This window comes from Nanorana parkeri, unplaced genomic scaffold (assembly GCF_000935625.1).
Source record: "Nanorana parkeri isolate BGI_ZX_2015 unplaced genomic scaffold, ASM93562v1 scaffold795, whole genome shotgun sequence".
Classification (NCBI taxonomy): domain Eukaryota; kingdom Metazoa; phylum Chordata; class Amphibia; order Anura; family Dicroglossidae; genus Nanorana; species Nanorana parkeri.
Window position 1 is genome coordinate 91,406 of NW_017307063.1, and position 25,513 is coordinate 116,918.

Below are 25,513 nucleotides of genomic sequence, written 5' to 3' on the forward strand. Positions count from 1 at the left end.
CTTGCAGTGGTAGCCCCACTGCAAGGGTTAATTTTTACATTTCTTGTAGCTCTTTGTTAAATCACTGACCTTAAACGAGCATTGAGATAAGGCATTCTGATGCTTATTTACAACATGCTTGGACCAACTCTCAAAAAGTACTGAAGCCAGACACAGATAAGCAACTAGCACTTTCAAAAAGAGCAGTCATAGCGGCCCCTGTATCTCTCATGACAGGTGTACCTAAAGCAAAACTGGTACACAGGGAATTAGTAGGAACACTGCTAACCTCCTCCATTGAAAATACGGGTATTCTGGCAGTCCTGCTGATCAAATGAACAATAACCTGAAACAAGTAAACAGATCCGGAGTTCTGACTACTTGCTGCATGCTTCGTTTAGGTCACCAACACAAACGGATGTTGAAGGCAGGCAACTGCCATTTTCCAAAACACAATGGCAGCCACCAAGTTTCCTTTGAAGTGTATTTCCACTTGCGCAGCCAAATTGGGATAACAACTATTTTGTATTTGTTACATGTTCCCATTCACAGTGCATTAGCTTTAAAACAAAAAAAACCTTCTTGCAGTTTACATAGCTTTTCCTTGGGTTAGGGGTTTTAAAGGTTAAAATGTCATTTCTTTTTCTCCGAAATGTTAGGAGGGGCTGTGAGGGGTCTAAGGTAGCTTGTCCGTTGCAGGTTACTGTAGCTCATCAGATAAACACAATCCTCAAATCTCAGCCCCGAGCTTTTCTATTGGGACAGGATCACTGTGAGGGCTCATGGGGGAAAACCTGGAATTAGCCATCTTGGCTGCTTAAACAAAACCTCTACAAGGTAAGACTTTTTCCCTTTTTTAAAAAAGTTATTTTTCATTACGCTTTGTGAACAGAAACACATAATGAACATTTAGAGGGGTTTTCCCAAATTTGACTGCAAAAATGGAAATACACTTTAACCCCTTCGTAACTGACAACGTACAGTGTACGTCGCCAGCATCGGGTCTGTTTAAACTTGTAGAGCCAACTGTCGGCTTTACAACAGAAGTGATTCTGGCGACACAGCTATTGAAGATCGATCTGCACTTCAATAGCTTATTTCCAGTGAAAAGGTGACACTGGGGGTCTTTTGGACCTCCAGCATCACCTTAAAGAGTACCTGTCACCACCATCTGCTATCACATGGGGGGCCCCCCCCCCATATGATAGCAGTCAAAGTAAAAAAAAAAAAAAGTTTAAATTAAAATGAAATAAAAGAAATTTAATATAACCAAAAAAATTTTAAAAGTCCCCCGCGAGCACACGCGTCGGGTGCACCTACGTATGAAAACGATGAACGCGCTACACATTATTATGAGAGCAATAATTCTAGGGCCAGTAATTTGGGGCATCTCTAAATTGATGACCTGTGGGGGCTTTTAAAGCGTCTATGGATTTTTTGGGGTACTGCAGTTTTTCACCGTTTCACGGACGCACACAATTTGTAACCTGGGCATGTTGGGTATCGTTTTACTTGTTGTAACCTCATCTTTTATATTTCATTAAAAAAGGGGTATTTTGTTGTGCTTTTGGGCTTTTAATAAAATTTTTCACTAAATGTTGGGGTTTAATAAGGAGTTGCGCTAATATTGCGCAACATAAACATTTCCAACTACCACCATTTTATTCTATAGGGTCTTGGCATTCAGAAAATATGTTTGGGGGTTTTAAGTCATTTTCAGGCCTAAAATGTGGAATATAACATGGGTGCAAAAAATAAAAAAAAGGCCTGTCATGAAGGGGTTAAGAAACATTTACTAGAGTTTGATGCTTCATATAGAGCTGGGAGGATCATTATCAGCTGAACTCTGGTAGTTCAACTGCTTGATCTCAAAATGCTTCTAGCTTTAGAAGTGTGCAGTGTATGAGAATAGGGTGTTGTAGGGTGACAAATGTGAAACTGAAGGTGATTTCTCCTTCCATAATTAGACTGAATATCCACTCATGTAAGCACAACCATAACTGGTTCAGGGGTGTGGAATTCCTATCGCCCGACGCCCGGGACATGCAGTTTCGGGCGCCGGGCGAGTAGTTTTTTTGTACACTTAGCCCCGCTCCGGACAAGCAGAGCCAAGTGTACAGTGTGGAGCCGCCGCTCGTTTTCAAGTGATCTGATCACTTGTATGAAACGAGAGGCGGCGATTCTGTCCACACTGCCCCCCGTGGTTTTCGGGGTCCCCGCTCCTCTAGCGGACCCGAAACCACGGAACATGAGCTCACCATAGAGCAGACGAAAAACGGAGGTTTTTCGTCTGCTCTGTGTTATCACTGAGACAGGGTGCGCTGTGATCACAGCGCCACCTGTCTCAGCTGTCAGGAACTACACACAACATCAGTTCTGTGTTGGAGGGCAGGTTCCATAAAAAGAACCTGTCACCTCCAAACTATCACTTAGAGGATTTTAAATCCCTATGTGATAGAAATAAAATTAGGTGGGGGGGAAATATAATAAAAATGTAAAAAAGTTATGAAAAAGTACAAAATAAAATTAAAAAAAAAGTGACAATATAAAAAAAAAAAAAACCCCGCTGCCCCCGCCATCTGCATGCAAATAAACGCACGCATAGGACATTGTGTGTGTGCGTTGAGTGCTGCCGCCATTTCACTGTGCCGTATTGTGGTAGCGAGGCAGCAGAACTCTCCCACACGCACAATGTGCATTAAAGGGCAAGTTCACTTTCCCAGGTAATATGGGAAAATGGAATTACCCGATCAAATCTGGCCCCCGTCTCTCCCAAAACCCCCCACCCCCCGGCTATACTTACCTTTCGGCAAACAGTCCTTACCCTCCGCCGGTACAGGTGTACTGTCCTTACCCCGTACTGTCCAGCGCAGTCCTGCCCTATGCATTTTGAATTTCGCTCGCAAATTGCAAGCACTCATTGGTCAGCGTGGTCTGAGGACCACGCTGACCACTGAGAAGCGCTATTTAGCACAGACCAATACAGTTTTGATTAGGGATGCACAGATACAGAGTATTTGGGCAAGTACTTGTACTCGCCCAAATGCTCGATATCTTCTCCAATACCTGAACTTCTGGTCAGAGGAAGACTTCCTCTGACCGGCAGTGCCGGAGGGGAACATGGAGCCAGCTTCCCGTGCAATCAGGAAGCGGGTCAGCGACTAATGACCCGTCTCCCAATTGGCCAGGAAGCTGGCTCGATGCTGATTGGCCGGGAAACCGGCTTCCAAGCCATTCACAATCAAGCCGGCCAAGCATGGAGTCGGCTTCCCTGGCAGTCAGGAAGCCGGGTAGCATCTCATTACCCGCTGGCCTGATTGCCGGGAAGCCTGCTCATGCAAACGGAAGCACAGATACTCGGTGAGCACCGAAAGCAAAATATCGGTACTCTATACCCAAAAACCGGTATTGGTGCATCCCTAGTTTTAATTAAAACTATTTTTTTTGTATTGGGACAAGTAGATTGTTATGAAGGACAAGTAGATTCGGCCCCCGCTTTAGCCCTTGGACAAGTAGTTTTTCAAAAATTTCCACACCCCTGTGGTTGCTGCTGTAGTATTGGTTCTGTCTGACTGCTGCACTCTACTCTACACTACTGCTAGTCTGCCAGACAGGTCTGTCTAATTGATGCACTCTGCAGAATGAGAACCATGTGACACATAAAATAAGTGGTATCCCACTATGGCTGCAAAAGTGCAAATACACTTTAAATGTTACTGATTTACATGAAAATGTAGCATTCGTTTCAGGCCATTTTATAGTTCCATCAATGTACCCCCACACATTTCTTTCCTGTTGTCTCAACCGCTCCAAGTAGACTTCTCTACTCCCAATCCAGGGCCAGCCAGGTGGTTGAGGCAAGGGAGATTTTTCTATATGACTACACAAACTGGTCTCAAATCACTATACAAAAAAAAAAAAAATGCCATTTTAACGTTTACATTTCTTTTCTGCCTGTTACAGATATAAACACTGAAGTCAGATTTATTCACCAAACCACAGCAAACTATGAAAGTATTTGCATTTCAGTTTTTTTTCTCAGATCAGCCAAATCTGGTTCACATCTGTAGCAGTATGTGGGCTGGCTGTGATGTAAAAATATAACATGTTGTGGAAATATGAAACCATTCAGCAATCAATCAATCCTAAAAACTGTGCAAAGTCTAAAAGTAACTTGTAAAATGACTTTTTCTTTGTTGTTAGAAATACAAAAATAATGACAGTACTTTATTAACATGACAAGACATTTAACCGTTAACTGCAGAACATTACAGCTGAAAAAAAACAAAAAACCTATTACCAATATGCTGAAAATATACAATACAAATTAGTTTTAATAATCTTTTACTTTCATGAGCAAGAAAAAGGAAAAATCATGTACACATTTAAAAAGTAGATAGTAGGGAAATAGGAAATGGGGAACAAAAAAAAAAAAGAAAAATCATTTTCCGCACCTACGTAGCCATAATGTGTCTCTAAAATGAGACAAGCCCATAAAACTCATTGAATTTTAAAAAAAATATTATAATGCTCTGTGATCTATCAGCGTTTACGACGAACGGGTGTTGATGATCTGCAAAACAAAAATAAAAGGCCAGTATTAGTGTGATCTAGAGCAGTAATAAGTACCTTTTGGAAACAAAGTTAACGTTAATAATAGTAACGGACAGTGTCATAATCATCATACAATTACAAATGATAAATAAAAAAATATTAGGTAAGAGAAAGAAAAAGTGTACTACCTTGATCGGGTCTTAGACTTGTGTTTGCGGCTTGCCTTCTTACCAGACCTTTGAGATTTCTCCAAAGACCGTGACCGGCTACGTTTGCCTTTCTTAGATTTTTTATCCTTGTATACAGGCGATTCTGAACTGCTTCTTCCACTAGATGATGTTCGCTTCTTCTGCTCCTTTGTAGAATTTTTTTTGCTCTCATGCCTGGAGTCCTGCCGAGACATCTTGGAGGAAGATGACTCGCTACGGGAGAACGTTCTTTCACCCTCTCTCCTACTTTTAATTCTATCATCTTCCTGAACATACTTATATTTTTCATCTTTCTTTAATTTCTCCTTTTTTCTTTCTTTTTCAGATTCTCTTCTCTTCCTGTCCATTTCAATACTCCTACTCCTTCCCTTCTCTCTTTCCCTGCTACTGCCCCTATGCTTGTGTCCGCTTCTACTAGAGCTTCTGCGATGATCGTCACTTTTACGTCTATCCCTGCTTCTGCTACGAACAGCGTGCCCATCTCTGGAGCGGTTCACCCTTCTTTCTCTGCTGTGACTAAGCTCCCTTCGCCATTCTCGATCCATGCTATTTTTGCTAGATCTCCTCCGCTCACTAATTTTCTCCCTGCTTCTACTTCTGTCTCTACGATTTTTACGTGCAACACTCCTACTCCTGCTACGTCTTACTTTGCGTGATGGGGATGGGCTATGACTACGTCTCTTTTTCCTCTTGGGTAAAGAGGGAGATGAACTATGGCTGCTTGAAGAGCTGGTGCTGTAGTCACTGCTGCTACTACTGCTACTTCGCCCTTTGCTGCTACTACTACTGCTGCTACTGCTACTACTCGAGCTCCTTGATTTTCTAGCAGGAGGCCTTTCCTTTGCTTCCTTTTTAGGCTCAAGCATAGGTAAAGCCTCAGACTTTTTCTTTTCACTTTCTATCTCGCTTTCTACTTTTCTTTTCTCATTTATTTCTAGGTTATCTGTAATATCTGCATTGGGCTTGTCTACGTCATTATTTTCAATATCATTATTGTTGTTGTCATTGTCGTCACCATCTTGTTTCTCATCTGAAATTAGGGTGAAAAAAAAAAAATCTGTCAACCTTCGGTAACCATCAAAACAAATATTTGTTAATTACTAAATGCAAGCAGAGGAAAGGGTTATTAAAGGCCAACTCCAGCCGAAACCGTTTTCCACATTTTGGATAGACTTGTGAAGAAGAATGAAAACTCCTGTTAAATTTGTATTCCTTTCTGCACTCCCTTCTGTCCACCTACGATAGGAAATGAAGAGTGGATGTCACTAGGTGTGTGAGCTCCTTCAAACAAAGAAGTGCATGAGCACTTTCACCCAATCAGCTGCGTGAGGGGCATTCCCTGCCTCACAGCTGCATGTAAACAAAGGGGCAGGGGATGCTTGTGATGAAATCATATACCTTATATAGCACAGGTCCGAACCTGAGCCCATTCCTAGTTGTAACCAGGACAAGAAGACACAGAGTCATAGTAACCTGTGAGGTTTTAATCCTTTCCAGTTGTGATAAAACAGTGTTTAGTTGCAGTCTGTGCCCCACTGGAGAGTTCCATCACATCCTGTCCCAGTGGAAACGTTTCCAATTGGGGCAGAAGTTGCAAATAGAAACAGAGCTTAGACTGCAGGGGGGAGAAGCAACACAAGTAGCCAATCAACTATGGTACAGTGCAAAATGTATATAGGAGGAGAGAGCAAAGAGATGAGCTTATCGATGTGCTGCTCCTTCCTTTCACTGTGCTGTGCTGTTGCAGGCTAAGAAGTAGATCTGGTAGCGTTACTACAGTATTGTGCAGCAGGGTAAATGATAGTTTTGTCAAGAAAACAGAGATGCAGTACTACCCCCTTAAAAGGAAACATGCCCTGCCATAAGAGGGTCGGTGTCATCACTACTGAAGTGCCAATATCTGTATGAAACCTCAAACCAATCCCTGTGAAAACCCTTGGATCCAGGGCCCTGACACTCCTGATAGTAAACACCTCCCTCTATCATTAACTGTCCAATGCCAATACCTCTGCTGCCTCCAGGCAAGTAATTTATACATCTGTACTTATCCCTAATTCACAAAAAAAGTCTAAGAAAGAAAAAAAGGTTACCTTCTTGTTGTCTTTCAAGTAACTGTTGCTCTTTTTCCTTTCGTTTAAAGGCTTCCAGCTTCTGACGTATCCTATGGCGGAGTTCTTCTTCATCAGTATCGGATGATTCTGAACCTCTATCACTCCTCTCATCTTCACTTTCTGCAGATCCATAACCACCCAGTCCACCTGCATGCATAAAGCCCAGTCCATCAAGCAGCAATGAGAGATTTCTCAACCTACTGCCTTTTTTTTTTCTTAGGTACACAGCATGCTGGTACTGATATAGTTAGTACATGCAAAGGAGGAATTTCCCATTCCTGTGGGTCAGTTTTGCAAATAAAATGCAAGGATTTATTTTCTATACACATACTTATTAGGAGCACATAAAGGCTCCTTAGCTGCAAACTACAGAAAATCAGGGTGGCTCAGACAATTTGTACTCTGTGATTAAACAGGAATAGTAGGGCAGTAAACTAAACCCCCACACAGTTTCTCATTTCCATTTCTCATTTGCAAGTTTAAACCCGATTATGTAAGCTAAAATGCCTAAACTTCAAGGAGGGGGAGTGTCCAGTGAGAAAGATCCAATTTCTGAATTTTTTATGTTTATTTTTTACTACCGAGTGTCTGCAGGGCATGTTCAAGCATTAAATGATTGAAAACCTAAAAATACCCCATATTATGACCCCATGAGCTACTGGACTTTTTTCCCCCCTAAAATACATTTTAAAGCCTGTTTTACATTTAACATGAACCACTTTAAAAATGGCGAAAACATTTAAAGTGACACTAAACTCAGGAGTTAAATCTTAAAAATGCATTCAAGTACCCTAACTATTAACTAACACTTGGGTATTTGTGTATCACTCAGCTGTGGATCCTCCATCCATCTCTGAAATAGTGCTCACACTGTCCTTCCTTCTGGAGGGTGGCTTCTTTTCTTCCCCATGGTCCCTGTGTGTTGTAAAGTAGCCACTGCTCCAAGTGATGGACTACAATCTCATGTTTAGTTTACTAATTTGTATGAGATTGTAGCCTATCACGGGAGTGAGCTTGGAGCAGTGGCTACTTTACAACACACACAGGGACCATGGGGAACAAAAGTAGACACCCTCCAGATAGGACAGTGTCAGCATGTATTCAGAGATGATTTGAGGATCTACAGCCGAGTGATACACAAATAAGATACATTTTTGTTAATAGTTAGGGGACTTGAATGCATTTTTAAGATTTAACTTCTGAGTTTAGTGTCACTTTAAGGTTTCAGCCATGTAAGTTTACCAATTTTTTATCCTTTTTTTTTTTTTTTTAAAACAGATATCTACTATACCAGGAGGGTCATTTCACGCAAGATGTACCATTTATAAAAGCAGCTTTAACCACATACATTGGACTTCACAATATCCATAGAAAAGAATAAGGGTGCCCAAACTCCTAGGACACGGAGCTATTTTAAGCCCTGTTCTGGTGAAGAGGGGCATATACCACAAGAACAGGAGGAGAGGTGCCAGTCTGTTTTTTGTTACCTAGTGTCCATTCTCCCAGAGGCAAGGCAGTAGGACTTGGCTAAACAAATTTGTTGTACTGCATTGAGAAAAGTCCTAAGTGCTTTATTTTTTCATTTAAACTGGCATTAAAACGCAGCACAAGTCTTTTAAAACACTCCTCATTGCAACATGTGTTAATGCATGCGTTTTGGTACGAACGCAGCCTAAAAGACTTTTTGTTTTCAATGAATGAGTAGGTCAGATGGTATAGGACAATTAAAAGGAAATGGAAGGAATCAGTGGAGTGTAACTATCAGTTAAAATTCCAGGTGCATGAACTTTTAGGTCCTGTTACCACAGATCTCTGACTGTACCTATGTGTGGGACAGTCTACAGTCTCCAAAATCAAAGCAGAGAAAAAAAACGGATGACAGGACCAGAAAGCACCACCTTTGGCTTAGAGTCGATGAAAAGATGGTCAAATATATTAACAAAAGAACTCAATTCCTCACGCCTACCTCTACTAAACTTTATTTAATAACCCAAACAAGCTCATGAGAAGACACAAGTATACCATTAAAGTGGCATTTAGCTGAGAGGTCAATTAAAAGATCAAATATAGTTTCCATATAGAGAAATATTTTCTTTACAATTTTTATTTTTTGCTTTACAGCAAGATAGGTTGAATAGGCATAACACATACAATAGACACACAGTCAAATGTAATGCAATCGATGTACGGGCACACTGTATAAAGTCCAAAATGCTGAAAAATGAATACTTGGCACAGAAAGCATTAAACTACAAAGCCAGAGCTAATAAAGATTATTATTTTACAGATATTATCTTATCTGTAAAAGACAACTGTAGCTGTGTCCTAAAATTTAGTAATCCTGACCAAAAGCATAAAATAAGTCTAACAGGTACATTGTACCAATCTGTACCATACATCTATATCCCCCAGCTTAATGCACAGTCTGCACATTCTTATCTACATAAAACGCAATTGCAGCAAGTCAGAAGACAATATGTCCACCCAGCACATGCGCTGAAACAATGACGAGTACTACCATTATCTTGTATGACCAGTCAACATCTGCCTCGCTTTATAGAGAAGGCAGCGCTGAAGGGATAAGGCCACAAACAGAAGCTGTTTTAGCTTCATCTAAGGTGCTTCTGCATTTATGGATGACAGGCTTGCAGAGGGGGCATTAGTAGATTTTAGAGCAACGTTTTACTCACATTTGTACCATCAAAATGCAGATTCTAAACAGCATTAAAATAGGACATTGTTTATACTACTAAAACATATCCAGTACATTGCACTAAACAAAATGTAACACTTATTTAGAATTTTCCGACTGCACTTGTGAACGGGTACAGTCAGCCAGCAGATGTTTGTGTGGCAGTCTAGACAAAATTGAATCCACCAGTAAAATAAATGTGAGGTAAACTGTCTTTGACTCGCATTTCATGGCAGAAAGTGGACATGCTTTCATAAAAATCATGCACATGTTACAGAAACTGTCTTATCCCACAAAATCCCACCCATCCAGTAATTGTGGAACACACTTACCAAGTCCAGTAAGGGAAGCCAGTGCACTGGACTGTGCCAGCTGCCTTGCAGGAGCTTTGTATCACAGCAACAACAGGAACAACATGTTAAACACACATAGTCACGACCTCAAAGTCATGAGCTTCTATGCAAAATTTATTACTATTGCTGCTATTTGGGGGGAGAGAAGAAAGGTTAAAACACAAAATCCATAAAATAGTACAAGCAGAATTTATTTCACACTCCTAAGCGGACTATTAGAAGTTGTGTTGTGGTAAAAACAAGGAATTGAGGGGTTTGTGACTATTCTTAAAAAGGATAAGAAATGTGTCAGATAGTGGAAAACTTCCTTATAGAAAATAGCTAAGGTAACAACCTGCAATACGTTATTATATGGTTCTGTATGAATTGATGTAGAAGTAATGTACTAAAACTACTAAAAATGCAATATGGGCAAAACAAGTCTTTCTGGCCAACTTCTGGTTCTATGAAACTTGCCTAAATGGAACAATGGTTTTACAGGGAGAATATTCTCCACCAACACAAACTAATCATAAATAAAAAGGCCATGCATTCAAAATAAAAAGGCTACCTTTAGTTGCTTTACGATGAGTCTCTTTAGCCACAGTATAAATTTCTTCATTTGTGACATCCAAAAGAATTTCTGTTAGCATCGTTTTTGTCAAAATCATCTAGATGGTAAAAACAAAATGGTCTAAGTAGGTGTCATTTAAGGTAACTAAGAAAGAAAAAATAGTCTTGTGCAAGCCTCACCCATCCAGGACAATTTTATATCAATGTCATACTAGTGGACCTGCATCAAATATGTTCTTAACTTCTGTGGTGCAGACATATGAACAAAACACGTACCATTTGATAAGCCCTCTCCTCTTCAGTTAATTCTGACTCACTGTTCTCTTCCTGCGGAGCTGGGGAAGGACTGCGGCTAACTTTCAAACTAACTCTGTCCTCTTCGTTCTCATCATCTTCCTCTTCTTCATCATCAGTGTCCTACAAAAGAAATATAAAAAGCTGGGTCATTTATATGCAAAAATCTTCTTACTATAAATTCCCTTTATTCTATAGACAGATTTCAGCTGCATGCCACTGTACACAGAGATATGTTATGTCCCACATACAGACCATATCTGTTAAACCTACTATTAGGGCTCAAAGGCTAGGCATTTCATATACAGTCATGGACAAAAATATTGGCACCCCTACATTTTTTTGTATTGGAATGACACAGAAAAGTGGAGAAAAAGAAAGTCAAATCTGACATATTCCACGCAAAACACCAAAAATGGACTGGACAAAATTATTGGCACCCTCAATTAACATTTGGTAGCACAGCCCTTGGAAAAAATAAATGAACTCTTTCGCCAACTGCTCCAGGTCTCTAAGATTAGAAGGGCTCCTTTCCCCAACTGCTGTTTGGAGATCTCTCCACAGGTGCTCTATGGGATTCAGATCTAGACTAATTGCTGGCCAGTTCAATACTCCCCAGCGCTTTGTCTGAAACCATATCTGGTTTTTTTGACGTGTGCTTTGGGTCATTGTCCTGCTGTAAGACTCGTGACCTCTGACGGAGACACAACTTTCTGAAACTGGGCCCTACATTGCACCCCAGAATTCTTTGGTAGTCTTCAGATTTCATAATGCCATGCACACAGTCAAGACATCCAGTGCCTGAAGCAACCCTAAAACATCAGTGAACCTCCACCTTGTTTGACTGTAGGGACTGAATTGTTTTCATTCCTTTTTTTGAAAACCATCGAATGATGGACTTAACCAAAAAGCTGTCATTTTGTTTTGTCAAAAAGCTGTTAATTTTATGTCATACCAATACAAAACAAAGAAACATGAGAATGCCTAAACATATGTAATTGCAACAATGTTCTGCGCAAAGTGGTGCATTATCTGACAGAAATGCAGGGGTGCCGATATTTATGGCCATGACTGTAGGTTTACTGTACAGTCTATATCTGACAATATATGAAGAGCCATAGTGATTTGCACACCTCTGTCTTTAGTCTTGGCGTCTCCTACCTGCAGGTATCTGCATTTTGATACTTACAAATTTGCTTTTCAAAGGCAAACGAGGACCATCACCCTGCTCAGCATTTTTACTCTTCTGTTCTTGCTTCATCTGAGCACGCTGCTGCTCCATTCGCTCACGTTCCAGCTTCTTCTGCTTTTCCCTTTCCATTTTCTCTAAACCTTCACGAATCCATGCAGGCAAGGTCCTGCGTTTGACAGCATCTATAATGAGAGAAATAAGCTTTACATCAAGGCTAGTCTTCATTATTAAAAGGTCACCAACACTGCAATTCAGAATGCCACACAAAAGGCACCATTAATACATTCATACATTGACATAAAAATTAGGAATAAATATGGCTGCTCTGTTTGCAGTTCCTCTGTAAAAGAACCAGTGAACATTGATATCGTTCACATGAAGAGGTTCCGAGGAAAAGCACAGGATGTGCACAACAGCAGATGTGTAGGATATTTTCTGGGCTCTTCCTTAAAGTGGGGGCATCCTGAAACAACTGTATTTGTAGAAATCTTAAACATCTGTCTAAAAAGCAACCAGTGTTGGAATTCAATTTCTTTCCAACAACATAATGGAATTAAACTCCAAACACTAACAGAAATAATATGTATAATTTGTAATTAGTATTTTTCCCCCCCTACAATTAACCCATACCGTCACTGTTTGTCTTTTGGACGTGGAACAAGCATGCAGCCAGTGAAGCCGGAACCTTCATCAAGGAAAAAAGCAGAAGTCCAAGAGCCTGAATCTTTCTATCCTTATGGTTACTCTTTTGCAGGATTTCATTATCTAACGTATTATTCTGTTTAATTATTGGAGTGCTATGGATTTATTGTACAACATTATGGATTACAAACCATACATTGTTTGTGTTGAGTATATTGTTAGAAACAAATGCAATCCACCAAAAAAATGTAATATATTACAGTGTACTAGTTCTTAGATGTATGTTTTCATTTTTTTCCAACTGAAAATCCTGCCAGTAAGGGCTCAGGTGTTTTCCTATGCTTAAAGCACCAACGCAAGTCAGCAAACTGCCATTGACTTGGAGGAATTACACATGACAATTCAGAGGCTGCGTTTGATCTAGCTTGCGTTGCATTGCATTTCCCTGAAAGGAGCATGCCCCATTGAGGTGCATTTGACATGCTTTGCCTACAGTTCAAACATAGCCTTATCTTGCCAAATGATATATTTACTTATATCTGTTTGGTGCAAAAAAGAAAATGGCTGTTGATTCCTGGCAAAACTCCAGTGTTGTCTTGTGCTCTCTGCAGTGTTATCTCAATCAGTGTCACCAGCCCAAACCAATTGACTTCTGTGAAGTATGTAGGAGGGGAGGGGGGATGTTCTGTTGTCCTAGCACTCTTCCTGTCACAAGATGACAGAGTATAGAGTACAGTAAGTGGGCATTACCAGCCTAGAACAGGAATGATAGCAAATGCCACCATTTCCATTAGAACAAAGCTGCATGCATTGGAGTGGAATTACTTTCAATTTAACCAACTAAAAAAAGGCAAAAGAGAAGGTAATTGTTAGAGTTTACACACACTTTAAAATCACAAAAGTGAAAGGACTGCGATCAACGCAGTTATTGTTAAAATCAAGTCAGCAATGCCAGCTCTCAACTCTTTTTTCACAAGCACAAAACTTTTTATTTTAAAATTTTGGATAAGGAAGGATTACAACCTGTCAGTTTTCTTTTTGCCGTCTGTGCACTATTGGAGAATTGTTCCCTTAACTTATAGTCCCATAGACACAACCGGAAGCTATAGGAAGTCTCCCAAAGTGAAAGGAATTCCGCTCCTAGACCGTTGTCCCTGGATCAGGTGACCTCCATTGGAAGATTTCCCCTCACCTCTTGTTTTGGAGACTTTAAAATTCAGGAATTCCCCTCATTTTCATGGCCACAATGGTCACCAGTACAAATGGTGGGATCAATCTTTCTAAAAGGGTGGGGGGGGGGGGGGCAACCGGGATATGCCTGGGGGCAGATCCAAACGGATATGCCTAGGGTCAGGGGGTACCATGGACAGTGCACAAGGTATCACCATCCAGTGCATGTTCAGAAAGTATCCTCGGAACCTAAAATCCCTGATCTGGACATAGAAAACTCCAAAAACAGCACGCAGGTACACACACACACACTTGTGGGAACCTTGCTCCTGACACCTCCAGTCAGTACACTTTGCTCTCCAGCAGACTGGCACACAAGCTTTTGTAGACCACATACATTCCTCTCATAAGCAGTTTCAGGTTCGCCAAACCAAGAGGTATCATTTAGAGTTAATACAAACACCCACTCACAGTTTGTTCAGTTTTTGCATTCTTTACAGCAATAAACCCCCAGCATATTCATTTTATATTTAATATGCCTAAGCAGGCAGTGCACAGAAAGCAACAGACTGTTTACATGTGCAAAGCCGACTGTCGTCTTTACACTGGAAGCAATTCTGGTGGCTGAGCTGCCGCCAGATCGCTTCCAGGGGCCGGTGTAGCTTGAAAGCCCCTCATATGATAGCAATTAAGTAAAAAGATTGAAAAAAAAAAATAGAAATGTAGAAATACGCCCCCCACGTATGAAAATTACGATTGCGCTACACGTTGGTTATTATTGCGTGTGCCAGAGTGAGAGCAATAATCCTAGGGACAATATTCACAGATGTCTCTAAACTGATAACCTGTACAGGCTTGTAAAGCGTCACCTATGGACAATTTGGGGTACAATAATTCGTCACCGTTTCACGGACGCACACAATTTTAAACATGGGCATGTTGTGTAACTATTTATTCTCTGTAACCTCATTTTTTTTATATTTTACACAAATTTGATAAAGACTTGGGCTAATACTGTGCAACGTAAAAATTTGCAACTGCCATAATTTTATACTACAGGGTCTTTGCATTCAGATTATGTTTTGAAGTAATTTTCAGGCCTAAAATGTGGATTATAACATGTGAAAAACATGTAAAAAAAATATTAAAAAATCTAGGCAGCGAAAGGGATAATTGCTCCACCAGTGGGTTCCCCCTGATAGACCGACCATTGCATGAGCAGTCCCGGCTCCTCATGAACAAGCACTCGGCTAGAACTGTTTGCCTAACCCACATGTGTAGTCTATTTTCGCTCAATAGCAGAACAGCGAGCTAAACCACTGCTGCAAAAGGAAGCGGGCGAGCGCTCATTCATGAGGAGCTTTCATTTTTTGAAACGTAAATTATTGTTTTTTTTTACTTAAAGCCCTATCAACATAATATAGTGCAGGTGACAGGTTCTCTTTAGGAGACATAAGGTATCTAGTAGACACCCCTGCACTCTGCTGAAGTCTGTCGAGCAGGCACTGCTGTTTTAGAGTTTGACAGCTCTAAAACCCAAGATTTCACATGACGTGGACACCCCCATGCATGATTAGGGCACCCTAGAGGGACAGGTAAGCCTAGACACATGGTGGGGGTCAACTTCCCCTCTGGAAGTAATAAGGGGACATTACAGCGAATCACCAAGTAACAAAGCTAGCATCTCAGTGAAAAATTTAAACAAACACTTGACTGATATAGCAGGCACCAGTTTCTTTACATGATGGTACTGCTAACAACACAATAGCAAAAAGGAATATGCTTATTGCCATAGTTGCTGGTAACTGACTCCATACAGTTACCATTTTAGTGGTCCATTTAACTTACCAATTTGCAGAGGCTCTTGTTTGGGTGGTACTGGCACAGGTGAGCGTTGTCTCTCTCTAAAGGAAGGTCTTTCCCTTCTATTTGGTGGTGGAGCAGGTGGACCCGGAGGACCAGGAGGGCCTTGCTGCCAGTATGGTGGATGAAACCCACCTTGAGGAGGACCATATCCACTGGAACCATGCTATGACAAAAAAACAGAAATATAAGATTTTGCAGCAAACCTATTGCAATTTCCTCTGCTTACAAAGTGACAACAGCATAATACAATAGAATACTTGTAAATAGAATATTTTTTTGCTCACTTGGTAATCAAATTGATTTCCTGGCCCTATTGCAAAGCTTTCAGGTGGTCCTCCAAAGTTATGATTGTTCTGGTTAAATATGTGTCTATCATTGGTAAAATCTCCACTGTCTTGACTATTGCTGTCTTCAGATGGAGGGACGATATCCATAGGTCCAGGGACAGGAGGTATCCATGGCTGTTCTGGAGGAGGAGGATGGTGTGGAGGTGGTTGATGATGCATTCCTCCCCACTCTGTAGGTATTACACAGAATAAGAGCATAAGGTATACATCAAGCCAAAAAGCAAGAGAAGGTAACCCATGGGGTAACAAGACAAGTTTAGATACAAATAAACCAACTTTACATTGAACCTGTGATGCCTTTAAACAGTCCCAAATAACACAGCTGTAGCACAGGTACCGTGCAGCACAAGTGCACATTTATCTTCAAATAAATCTGTGTACTTGTGGAGCCCCTAGATTTCATGCTCATGCTGTACGCAGGGCCTTCAATTGTGCCCAAATTGCTATTAGGCCCCCAACAGCCCAATACTAGTACCAGTGGCTAAAAGAGACCCAGGTATTTTGACAGCTGAAGGAGTGGAGTTTTCTATTGATTTGGGTAAAAGCGAAGACCATGTATAAAGCCTACGCCTAGCGTTCAGAAGAACACAAACTCCGTTTAAGATTCAAGGTTACGTGACACCATAATTAGAAGAAAAACACATGCAGTACATGTTCCATGTGTTATTCATTTAATGACCCTGCAAGAACAGAAAAATACCAGATAATCTTGCAGAAATGTATCCAGCTCCTGGGTTTTTATGTGGGCTGACTAAACAGCATTGGCACTGAGTGGTATCAGTCCTGCCCAGTTTTGCTAACCTACTCCAACCCTCCCACTCTCCATCTCTACAAAACAGAAATGCATAATTAAGTAGTCTAAGATATAAACTAAAAGGGCTTATTAACCTTCCTGGCGGTATGATTTTTTCTTTTTTCGTTCTATGTGTTTTCGTTTTTTTTTTTTATTTTTGAATCTCCCGCCGGTTTCGGCCCCCTGCGGCGCGGATGCTCGCAAGGGACGGAACCCGGAAGACGGATATCTGCATCGGCCGGAGGACACAGTGAGGCTCCAGGGACAAGGTAAGAAACGCGCTGTGTATTCCCGAGTGTGGCTTGGGGTTACCGCTTATGGTACAGAAAATTAACCCGGAGCCACACTTGGGAATACCGCCAAGGAGGTTAAACTGCTTGAGAGATAACCCAGGACATGTACACAGGACAGCTCTGAATTTCTCACAAGATCAATAGGTATTTTTTTGCTTATCCTAATAAGTTCACTATAGGAACACAAAACAGCTACTTATTTACAATGCATTTTGTATATACATATACCATCAACTGTTTTTTTTTAAAAAAAGTCAAAGTTGGAAAGTTACCTGGTTGCCACATCCGATTAAAATTTGGATCATTTTGAAAATTATGGTTGTTGGGCACAGGTTCCATCTGTGGAACTGGAGGCGGTAGGTCCTGCCCATTGGGAATCATGCCCTGTGGCTCCACCACTCCTTGACCTGTAGCTTCGCGCTGAGCGATCCATGCTTGGGCCAATGCTGCCCAATCTATCTGACCTAATAAAAACATAAGAATGGGTGACAAAAATATTAGGCACATTGCTACATACTAGGCAAAACTTCAGGTACCACATTTAGCTATCCTTAGACATACTCACTTGGATCTTGTTGATGCTGAAATGATTCCATCCACTGCTGCTGATTCAGTGGCCATTGCTGCCAAGGTTGTCCACCTTGATCCCACATATCTGCCACACTTTATATTAACCACTCTACCTGTAACACAAAGATCCCAATGCTTAATCACATGCAGAATTCCATCACAAATCAGTGCTGATGATATGAAATATTAAAAAAATATATAATTGTATTGAGAGAGAGAGAGAGAGATTGCAGTGCACAGAGGTGAGATTGAGGAACAGATCCCGTCTACACAGAACTTCACTTCCATGCTGTGTAGAAGTGATTGGGATGGCTGCTACATGTTCAGAAGTAAGTACTATGGCGTGGTCCTGCTGAACCCAACTATTGATCAGTGGAAGGGGAGGTTCATGGACCAAAATTCAGGAGCAAGTAGGCCAAAGCTTCATTTACTGAGGTAAAGTGCGCTAGGTTTTGGGTCAAAGTGCAATGACAATAAGCACCTAGGGGTGCCTGCTTTTATAGATTGCTGGCAGTTTTAAACCTTCAGAGGGACTATGAGCAAAGTAAAAATGACATATGATGCTGGCGTGGTAATAGCATTAACAGCAGTAGATCATTATTTTTTTCCCCACATACATGAATACAAACCAAAATAAGTTAACCCAGAGAAAAAAAAAAATCTGCACTGCATTGCAGAATTTAATGCGAAGACCCACAGGTTACTTGTAAAAGAATGCTTGAGACACTATCACTAGGCGCTACATGGAAACTACGATCTAAGAATAAACGTTAGTTTCTAGTGGGTTGGGTCAGTGAAGCGTTAATTTAAAGCCACATTGTCAAATGGGGGTGACTACTGTCAGCTAAATAGTGACGGCACCCTGGAGATCTACATCCATCTTCAACATGCTACAGTCGACTCCCAGGCTGTTCTAAAGGGCAAAGCTCAGACACATCCCGAAGAATCTTGCTACTCCTTCTCACACATTGCTATGGGCACATTATAGATCATATTGGACAATTATGGTGGTCTGCCTCACTAGCCAATAAGAATACACAGGAGGCAGGGAGGGGGAAGGTAGGCGACAGCACTGCTGGAAAATAATCAAGCCGTTTCCATTAAAATTGCTCAGCACTTGGGTGGAACAGCAGAGACATGGTGGGAGCATTTGTAGAAATGTGTATTTGATCCATATAACGCAGCACCCCCCCCCAATGACTGAGCAACATTAACCATTTTACTGACAAGGACATGTCCTACATAGCATGAAAAGGGTTAAACCTTGTTAATATTTAGTACCTCTGGCTCCAGGCTTTCTAGTAGAAGTAATATGGGCAGCTGTATAGCTGCCTGATCACTGAGGGCTTGTTCACACCATGTCCAGACCAAAAAAGCATCCCAATGTATCCCTGGGCTCTGTTCACACCAGCGCAGTCTGTTCCGGTCCAGACAAAAAAAAAACTGCATGTCTCATTTTCTCTGGTCTGGAAAGCACTGGAACACGTGCAAATGCACTGGACTGCAAACGCACAAAATAGAGCAAGCAGCATTTTTTGCGTTTCCAGTGGAACGGAATGCAGGCAATGTTTTACCATTGACTTCAATGCACCGCCATGCCCCCTCCTGCCCCAGAACGCAGGGGGAAGTTTTGTGAGCAATTGCGGTGCATTCCAGCAGCTACCGCTCTGGAACACACTGCAATTGGTGTGAACAAGCACTAAAGTGTATCAACTATTGATACAGTTTTTTTCACAGACATACTCAGTTTTGAGATTTGACAGTTTCATCTTTTATTTATATATTTTTTAAAAGGGGATTATATTGTGTTGCTGCACACTAAAAATCACGTTATTGTACCTTTTTAGATCTGATACAGTTGCCCAACTATTGTTATAAACATAAAAAATGTGCACCTTGCGCATCCCCATATACCCAGGTCATCTGCTTTCAGAAAATATACAACGTTCTGGGGGTTTAGGTAGTTTCCAGGACAGAAAAAAAATGTATCATGTGCGAAAAATAAAATTGCTCTGGAAGCAAAAGGGTTAAGAGAATTTGCCAATGTCAATACTTTGGCCATGCAAGCCAACACCCCTTCACCTTAAAATTCAACACACATCACTGGATAGCTATAGTTTGGGTCTGAAAAGTTCACTTAGGCAGAAATAATAATTGGCCTTGTTCCAGCGAGTGGCAGGCTCCACCCCCTCTGAAAAGTGATCAACAGTTGATCCCTTTTCAGGCTGCACGGCATTCAGGTGGCGCTACTGCCACCTCCTCATTGTCTTTTTTCCAGTTGAGGCATTGTCTCCTTGAATGCATATAATGGGTTAGGCAACCTTGGCACGCCAGCTGTGGTAAAACTGCAAACCTCATCATGCCTCTGGGAGTCATCCCTGTGGCTGTCAAGAGTCTTGCGAAGCCTCATGGGACTGTTTTGACAACAGTTGGGGTGCCGAGGTTGCCTACTCCTGCGCCACAGTGTGCATACCACCAGCCTGAGTGGCCGCTATTTTAGCTTTCAAGTGGGCAGTCAGGGGCTGGTACAAACATGGAGCAACAGCTTGTTATTGATGCCCTGTCTGAATGAGTCCCAGGTATGATTATTGCACAAGCACTGTGCCAGTTAGATGATGTATCAATCTTATCATGTCTTCACTGCTCCTTCACAGGTAAACCGTTTAAACATCTTAACCCCTTCATGACTGAGGCCCTTTTTTCCATTTTTGTACCCATGTTATATTCCACATTTTAGGCCTGAAAATGACGTACAACCCCCCAACATTATATATTTTCTGAATGCCAAGACCCTATAGAATAAAATGGTGGTAGTTGAAAATGTTTATGTTGCGCAATATTAGCGCAACTCCTTATTAAACCCCAAAATTTAGTGACAAATTTAATTAAATGCCCCAAAACACAACAAATTACCCATTTTTTTAATGAAATATAAAAGATGAGGTTACAACGAGTAAAACGATACCCAACATGCCCAGTTTACAGATTGCGTGCGACCGTGAAACGGCGAAAAACTGCAGTACCCCAAAAAAATCAATAAAAGACACTTTAAAAGCCCCCACAGGTCATCAATTTAGAGATACCCCAAAATACTGCCCCTAGAATTATTGCTCTCACTCCGGCATGCGCGGCGATACCCAACATGTGTAGCGCGTTCGTCGTTTTCATGCGTAGGCGCACCCGACGCGTGTTTACATGGCGACGCGCGTGCTCGTGGGGGCGGGGGACTTTAAAAATTCTTTTTTTATTATTATTAGATTTATTTTATTTCATTTTAATTTTAAAAACTGTTTTTTTTTTTACTTTACTTTGACTGCTATCACATGGGGGGGCTTGCAAGCCCCCCCATGTAATAGCAGATGGTGGTGACAGGTCCTCTTTAAGGTGATGCTGGGGGTCCAAAAGACCCTCAGTGTCACCTTTACACTGGAAATAAGCTATTGAAGTGCAGATCGCACTTCAATAGCTTATAGCTGGGCTGCAGGAGCCCAGAACTGACAGCCCAGGGACCGGAAGTGATGCAATCTGCATCGCTCCCGGTCCCATAGAACGGGGAGGGGATCGATGAACGGAAGTTCGTCGACCTCCTCCCCAGCTCCCCGCGGACACAAAGATCGCCGGTCCCGGGCCCGTAGGAGGGGCAACGGAGCCCGGGAAGCACGGCGGGGGTGTCCGGCGGGGGGGGCGGCCCCTTCTTCGGGACGCAGAAGCGATCTGGCGACAGGTAAGTCGCCAGGATCGCTTCTGTTGTAAAGCCGACAGTTGGCTCTACAAGTTTAAACAGAGTCCCGGCGGCAAAAGTCGCAGGGAGTCTGTTTAAACAGCCCCGATGCTGGCGACGTACACTGTACGTCGTCAGTCACAAAGGGGTTAAGCATTCCCTGCTGCTGTGTATGATTGTAAACTGACATCCTACAAGCAGCTGTATTTTGGTAAACTGCTTTTAACCTGCAACTGGTAAACTTGTCTAGATCATAGAAATAGGTTTACTTTCCTGTTTTTCTTGGGTGACCAGACAGCTAACGTTTTCTTTATGGCTCCTGCCTGTCTCCGTTACCTGTGTTCGTGTACAAGTTTTTTTTTTTTTTTTATTCCTGTGGCCCTGGCCGGCCATACACTGTTTAAACTTTGGACCTGTCCTGCTAACTTGCCTGAAATTAGAGTCGTAGGTGGCCCTGTTGGCAACACTCCAAGACAAAAGTCAATTTTTTCCTTGACTTTTGTCGAGGAAGATGGGCCGAAACTTTTAACCAAACAGTAACCGCAGCCAATCAGCTTGCAGTACATAGTGAAGGTGTGTATTTGGAGGGTGACAATGCTGCGCCTGCTTTGGGAGCCACTTGGGTAGCGGCCACCTTTCCACAGAAAGTTACTGCAGAGGCTGAACCTGGCAGGATCAACAAGTTGAAAGCTGTAATATGAAGGAGGACCCAAACATTATATGAAATATAGCCAGGGTATGCTTAGGAAACCTGTTTTGTTTCCCTAAAATAATATTTAGATACACTGTTTGTGCTGAATGAAAATAAATCTTACATGCCTTACACTCACAATTTAACTCTCCCCTCAACACGTGTATAATAGAGCCAATGTGCGACAGCTGCATTGTGACACATCGGCTCTAAGGCCCCATTCACAACTAGGCGTATTGTAATATGCGCGTCTGTCGCGCGACCGTCGAAGGCTACTTGGCTGTATCCCAATGGAAAACGCCCTACAAAACGGCCCAAAGTAGTCCCAGGACCTTTTCAGGCGTGGGCCGTTTTGAAGGGCGTTAGGGACGGGCGGAAATACGGCAAGGTGGGAACGAGGGCATTGACTACAATGCAATTTATATTTTTGACCGTTTTGTAGAGCGTTCGTCGAGCGTAGAACGCCCTACAAAACGGTCAGGTGTGAACGAGGGCTAACTATGGGGATGAGTGTATTTCACTCTCCCCCATAAGCCCTGGTTCACACCTAGGAGTTTTGGAGCAGTTCGAAAAGTGCTTTTAACTGCCCAACACAAGAAATCCCATGATTTGCAATGGCCCTGGTTCATACCTGAGCAGAAAAACACCCAGCAGGAAAACATCAGACGCCTGAAAAGATACAGGAGCTTCTTTGGGCAGTTAAAAAAGCGCCTTTCCTCCCCATAGACTTCATTGGAAATGCCCAAAAACGCGCAACAGCATGTTGTACATTTTCATAAGCGTTTTTGCACGTTTTTCCATTGCTCACTTCGTTGTCTGAGCTGCCAAAAAGCACAAATAAACGCATGCTGCTAACGCGCATAAATGGTGCCACCTAGGTGTGAACCAGGGCTAAGTCTCCTTTAATATGTCTCCCTTTACAACCTGGAACTCTGGCACATGTGACCATGCACATCATCTCAGGGGGAAGAACATGCCTTTCTGTGAGATCTCGCGAGACTTTGCAGTGTTCAGATTAGATTCCCCAGCAATGCTCTGTTGATGTAACATTCCCAGGATGCATCTCTTAAAAGGAGAACTATGGGGTTAAAGGAGAACTATGAGATGAGTGATTTCCACTCATCTCATAGTTCTAGCCGACCTGTGACAATGAGACTGTCACAGGTCGGCTCAGTAGATCGGGAGGTGAGAGAACACATACCGGGTTCGCTACAGGCTACATCTCTAATGCCCAAGAGAACCAGAAGTGGAAAAACAATAGTTGTAAGTAAAAGAAAAATGTTTAAGTAATGAATGCGAGATGCTTTTATGTGAGCATGTAGAGCTGAATGCTGATGTGATTTTTAGTGAAAAGGTGGTAAAGGTCCGCTTTTATCACGTTCAACTGGACTTGTTCTGCAATGTTGAAGATATTTCCTACCTTCTCCAAGTTCAGAACTACAGAAGTATTTTAGAGAAGCTACAAAACATCTTCAACATTACAGAACAAGCCCAGTTAAATGTGACAATACTACGAATTATACCATGAGAACATTTACAGGCATCTTATTTATTTACCTCCACTTTCCTATCAATATGGCAGAATTTCTTTCTGAATTTGCTGCAACAATAGCATCATACAGTAAAATTGTGGCAAATAGGAACCGCTTGGATTCACGTCGTTACTAATAATGTAGGAAACAAGATGTCTCCAGCACTCTGGAGAATTGCGTCCAAACGTCTATTTGACGCATATATAGATTGGCCATTCTTGTGACAAAATGCGTAAACAGACGCTTGGTTTGGACACAATTCTCCAATGTGCTAATGGCATCTTGTTTCCTACATTGATCAAAGCGGTGCCATGCGCAGTCATTTCAGCACCCATCCTAAGGGGTTTACCAGTAAGGGAAACCTCCTGGACATGTGACTAATAACAATGTTGCAGGATTTTTATGAAGTTGGAACAAGGCTTCTGTCTGCTTACACCCCGCTAAAAATGTGAACGAGCCCTAAGACATTTGTGACAGTCTCCACACACTACAATACTGAGATTTAGCATGCAGACTGGTGTGCTGAGCACCCCGAGGTCGGTTGGGGTGAAGGTGATCTGTCATTTCAGCACATCACACAGTTTTTACACTCTTCAGGTCTTGGCACCGACCACGGAGGTAGTGTGCTAATAAAATGTTGCAGGTGTGCATTTTTTCCATGCTAACATTGGTGCGGATGGGTAACATACAGAACAAGGGGCAACTAGCTTTAATCAGTCGCTGAAAAACACCAGTGCCCCATTACACCAAGGCGTATCGTGAACATGCAATCAAATGTGCACACGTTCACAATACACACGCAAACTCGGAACGCACTTGCATTGCTATTACTAACGGCACCCCAAACACAGCTGAGAAAGCAAGTTTTTTCCCGTGAGAACGTGCAGGAAAAAAATAGGCGGAACATGTGGCCAAATCTGTGACATGTACTACTTTACCATGGTTGACACGCGTCCAGGGACCAATGGGGACACGCACCAAAGTCCATCAAACGTGCATGAACGCGCTTTATTGCAACGCATGTCCCTGATGCACTCTGGTGTGTGTAAATGGGCCTTAGTATGAACGAGTTCTTATTAAACCTCCCCCAATAATCCTGGCAGCCCACCTACATTCAAAACACAAGCAATGTAGGAAGCCTACATTGGCTGTGTCCCTGGGGCCCCCTAATAATGGAGATGTCTACAGCCATAGTTAAGTGAAATGTCCCCTCAGCTCAGGGCAGGCCTGGTAGACTGCGCACGTTTCGGTCCCTCATGAGCGCTCGGCCTCCCGCTCTTTCCCGCCCTCTCTCCTCAGCTGACCCCTGCAATGCCTCTAGTTGAGGTTCGGCAGATGTAGCAATGTGGCCAAGCACAAATCCCATGCACAATGACAGCCATTTCTCCCCCGCGGTGTCAGGGCCGCTACGGTAACAGCGTCCGCGCCTGCGTGCCAGGCCTAAGGAGAAGCACGGCCAGGGGGTGCGAGCAACTCTACAGGGAGGGGATACTTACATGCAAACCCCACCACACGACCCGATATTACACGTTCCACGACTGTAGAACACCTAAACAGGCCGCTGTGTGCTCTCTACACGCCTCAAAGCGACGCTCCTCCAGCGGTAACCGAATCTCCCTGCCAGACAATATGGCGCTGCAGCTTCGCCGAGCGGAAGTGATCAGCAGCGAGCGGCGAGGAAAGAGCGAGCGACACTGCCGAGATAGAGACACTGTGCTGCCATCTAGTGGTCATCAGGCTCAGTGCACTTAGTTGTACACTGAGGAACTTCTTTATTTCCAGCCATGTGATTGGACGGTATAACCATCCAGGTCATGGTGAGAAGCCATCACTCTAATTCAGTGGTTCTCAGCCTTTCTTGGTAACATTTGGCAAGTTGTGATGACTCCCAAAAGATAAAATATTGTTTTTTTTTATTATTATAATTATTTTTAATTTTTTAAATTTTTTAT

General features: G+C 42.3%; 1 protein-coding gene and 1 long non-coding RNA gene across 3 annotated transcripts; one reads left to right on the top strand and one right to left on the bottom strand.

Moving 5' to 3' along the window:
- Positions 1-4,361: 4,361 nt before the first annotated feature.
- Positions 4,362-25,231, bottom strand: PNISR (PNN interacting serine and arginine rich protein). 2 transcript variants are annotated; one of them, XM_018564928.1, is made up of 12 exons: positions 25,058-25,231; positions 17,613-17,730; positions 17,320-17,511; positions 15,899-16,131; positions 15,597-15,777; positions 11,934-12,118; positions 10,727-10,867; positions 10,449-10,548; positions 9,878-9,931; positions 6,833-7,000; positions 4,722-5,772; positions 4,362-4,552 (listed from the first exon to the last, which is right to left on the bottom strand). In XM_018564928.1, exons 2-12 carry the CDS (start codon positions 17,698-17,700, stop codon positions 4,522-4,524), a joined length of 2,424 nt encoding a protein of 807 aa, XP_018420430.1. In that variant the 5' UTR covers positions 17,701-17,730; positions 25,058-25,231; the 3' UTR covers positions 4,362-4,521. The 2 variants fall into 2 exon arrangements, with proteins under 2 accessions (XP_018420430.1, XP_018420431.1); XM_018564929.1 differs by having other exon boundaries at positions 25,054-25,231.
- LOC108793966 lies at positions 7,008-9,227 on the top strand. Its single transcript, XR_001941679.1, has 3 exons — positions 7,008-7,257; positions 8,595-8,600; positions 9,217-9,227. It is a non-coding gene; the product is annotated as an uncharacterized LOC108793966 (long non-coding RNA).
- Positions 25,232-25,513: the final 282 nt, after the last annotated feature.

Coding starts and splice junctions, on each gene's coding strand:
- PNISR (XM_018564928.1), bottom strand. CDS start 17,700: ATGTGGGATCAAGGTGGACAACCTTGGCAGCAATGGCCACTGAATCAG. Junction 10,868..11,933: donor TGCCTTTGAAAAGCAAATTT/GTAAGTATCAAA, acceptor TTTCTTTTGTAG/GACACTGATGATGAAGAAGA. Junction 5,773..6,832: donor ACTTGAAAGACAACAAGAAG/GTAACCTTTTTT, acceptor CCCTAATTTCAG/ATGAGAAACAAGATGGTGAC.